Source organism: Sinocyclocheilus anshuiensis, unplaced genomic scaffold, assembly GCF_001515605.1.
Source record: "Sinocyclocheilus anshuiensis isolate Anshui unplaced genomic scaffold, SAMN03320099.WGS_v1.1 C33040271, whole genome shotgun sequence".
In the NCBI taxonomy this organism is placed as follows: Eukaryota; Metazoa; Chordata; class Actinopteri; order Cypriniformes; family Cyprinidae; genus Sinocyclocheilus; species Sinocyclocheilus anshuiensis.
Window position 1 is genome coordinate 1 of NW_015621477.1, and position 2,183 is coordinate 2,183.

Consider the following 2,183-nt stretch of genomic DNA (forward strand, 5'->3'; position numbering starts at 1 on the left):
TGACACACAAGGTGGGGGGAATTTTGGTCATGAATAGCTTTTTTTTTTCTCCTTTATGTCATTACATGTTGATTTCCAGAGTGGACAATGCTGTTGGCGCTCTCATGCCTCGTTCTCTGTCGCAGGGGTGTTGTTGGCCGTTACCATTGAGTCGGGTTTACGAGTCATTCGGTCCAGTTCCGCCTGGACGTCAGTCAAACCCGGCTTCTGCCCTTGGAAGAAAGAAGAGAAAGAAAACAGAGTAATCTCCTGTAGTTTCTGTCGTATATGAAAATAACACAGGTTGGTTATGGTTATGTGATGGGAACCAGTTCGGTGGATGTGGATGAGTTCTGCATGCTGGTATGCATTCAAAAGCAGCATGCTGTGCGGCTACACAAATGCAAACTTAATGAGAAGGATACGAAAAGGGAAAGAAAAAACTGCATGTGGTTCTTTATCCGAGCACAATGGGGACATAACAGCAGATAATGAACACAGCAATGTGTTAATATATTAGCAATTCATATAAACACCTGAAACAAAATATAAAAGATGAGGTGGTGTCACTCACACAGGCTTTTTAGCCCATGCCTCCTGGATACTCTCTCTGGCTGTAAAGGCAAAACTCCCAAAAAAAAACAGCATTGTCCAGAGGGAACAAAAGACATGATAAAAGGTGATCAGGTGAATCTCATGAACGATTGCACAGGTTGTAATTCAACCAAAAATCACAGGGGGAAAAAAAAACATCCTCAGAATGTCCTGTTGTCCATGTGTACCAAGTTTTAAAGTTTAGACATCATATTCAAAAGATAAAGGCCAATTAGTCACTACAGACCACACTCACAAAGACACTGGCCTATCTCTCCAAAATGATAAAAGTAATTAAAATTCTTTAAAGATAAAAATAAGATAAAAATTATTTTAATAACTTTTTGTTGAGTATCTTAAGATGATGCACACCAAATTTCATGCAAATCGGACATGCTTTAAGAAACTGAGGCCAATTTTAGAACAATAAGGACTGTTTGCATTTTTACATTATTTTCAAAAATTAAGAACATTTTCCCAAACTCTAATTGCTAAAAACATAAAACAAAATAAAATAATCGTACGCACTGCAATACAATATTGTAGTATTTCATTATGCAAAATAACATTTTTTTTCCCTTATGATTTTGGGGTGAAATATGACCCATACATGCCAGTTTTTTTGAGATTCACCTGTTCCTGGGGTTGAGGCTGGAATAGGAAGAACTTACCTGTTTTCTTGGCAGAGCCTTGTACGCCCGTTCCTGTTGCTGCCCCTGGTGACCCAGGACTGCCCGGCACACCTGTCTTTTTACTCAGCAGACTGTTGAAGAAGTTGGCCAGCACTCCCTCATTTGCTGCTGCTCCTATAAACACACAAACAATTTAAACATAATGACCTCAGGTGACAATGGGGATACCCAACTGATATTCATTGTTCAAAAGCAAACATACATCCAGATTCACAATCACCACCACTATAATATTAAAAGGGCTTAGTATGTCTATTAACTAAAAACTGGTGAAAACTGAAATATTTAAATGTGGAATATGATACCTGATACCCTATATGGTGAGAAGGTTTAAGGATTTAATTAAAGTTGATTTAATTAAAGCGACTGAATCTATTCCTGCTGGTTTGAAACATGCTGACCAGCTGAGCTTAATGATCGGAAAATTTCATTTTTCCCCACACCAACTGGAATGCATGGGAATATTCTGTTTAGGGAATTATTCCTACATTCTCCTCATGAGGGCAGTGTTTTAAAGAGGTTAGACTGAGGCAAAGGCAAAGGCAGAGGGATGAACCAGCAAAATGAGATGAGTGGGAAAGAAAATAAAAGAACATTGAGAGAAACAGAGAGAACAAAGTGCTCATATTAAGACTCTCACAAAAACACTGTGTTTTCGCTTGACTGCACAATCATATGCTATTTGTGCCAGTCTGATGAATAGAGAGCCATGAGATCACAAAGCTTCATTTAAGTTCTGCATCAAGTGGTGCGTGTAATCTTGCAAGGTAAGATATCTTACCTTTCATGTTGGGGTCTGGTTTCTTCACCGCAGTCATGGGTGAGACACTTGCCACATTAGTGGGCCCTGTCCGGCCTGTCGGCCGGGGTGAACCAGATGCAGACCGGACAGGAGACTCCTATGCACACACACACACA

The 2,183-nt window shown here is 39.7% G+C and overlaps 1 protein-coding gene across 1 annotated transcript; it reads right to left on the bottom strand.

Moving 5' to 3' along the window:
• Positions 1 to 38: 38 nt before the first annotated feature.
• On the bottom strand, positions 39 to 2,158 carry LOC107683204 (cytoplasmic dynein 1 light intermediate chain 2-like). Its single transcript, XM_016479273.1, has 3 exons — positions 2,047 to 2,158; positions 1,245 to 1,379; positions 39 to 212 (listed from the first exon to the last, which is right to left on the bottom strand). The coding sequence occupies exons 1-3, from the start codon at positions 2,081 to 2,083 to the stop codon at positions 103 to 105; spliced, it is 282 nt and encodes a 93-aa protein (XP_016334759.1). The 5' UTR covers positions 2,084 to 2,158; the 3' UTR covers positions 39 to 102.
• Positions 2,159 to 2,183: the final 25 nt, after the last annotated feature.

Coding starts and splice junctions, on each gene's coding strand:
- LOC107683204 (XM_016479273.1), bottom strand. CDS start 2,083: ATGACTGCGGTGAAGAAACCAGACCCCAACATGAAAG. Junction 1,380..2,046: donor ACCAGACCCCAACATGAAAG/GTAAGATATCTT, acceptor GTGTGTTTATAG/GAGCAGCAGCAAATGAGGGA. Junction 213..1,244: donor AGGCTCTGCCAAGAAAACAG/GTAAGTTCTTCC, acceptor CTTTCTTCCAAG/GGCAGAAGCCGGGTTTGACT.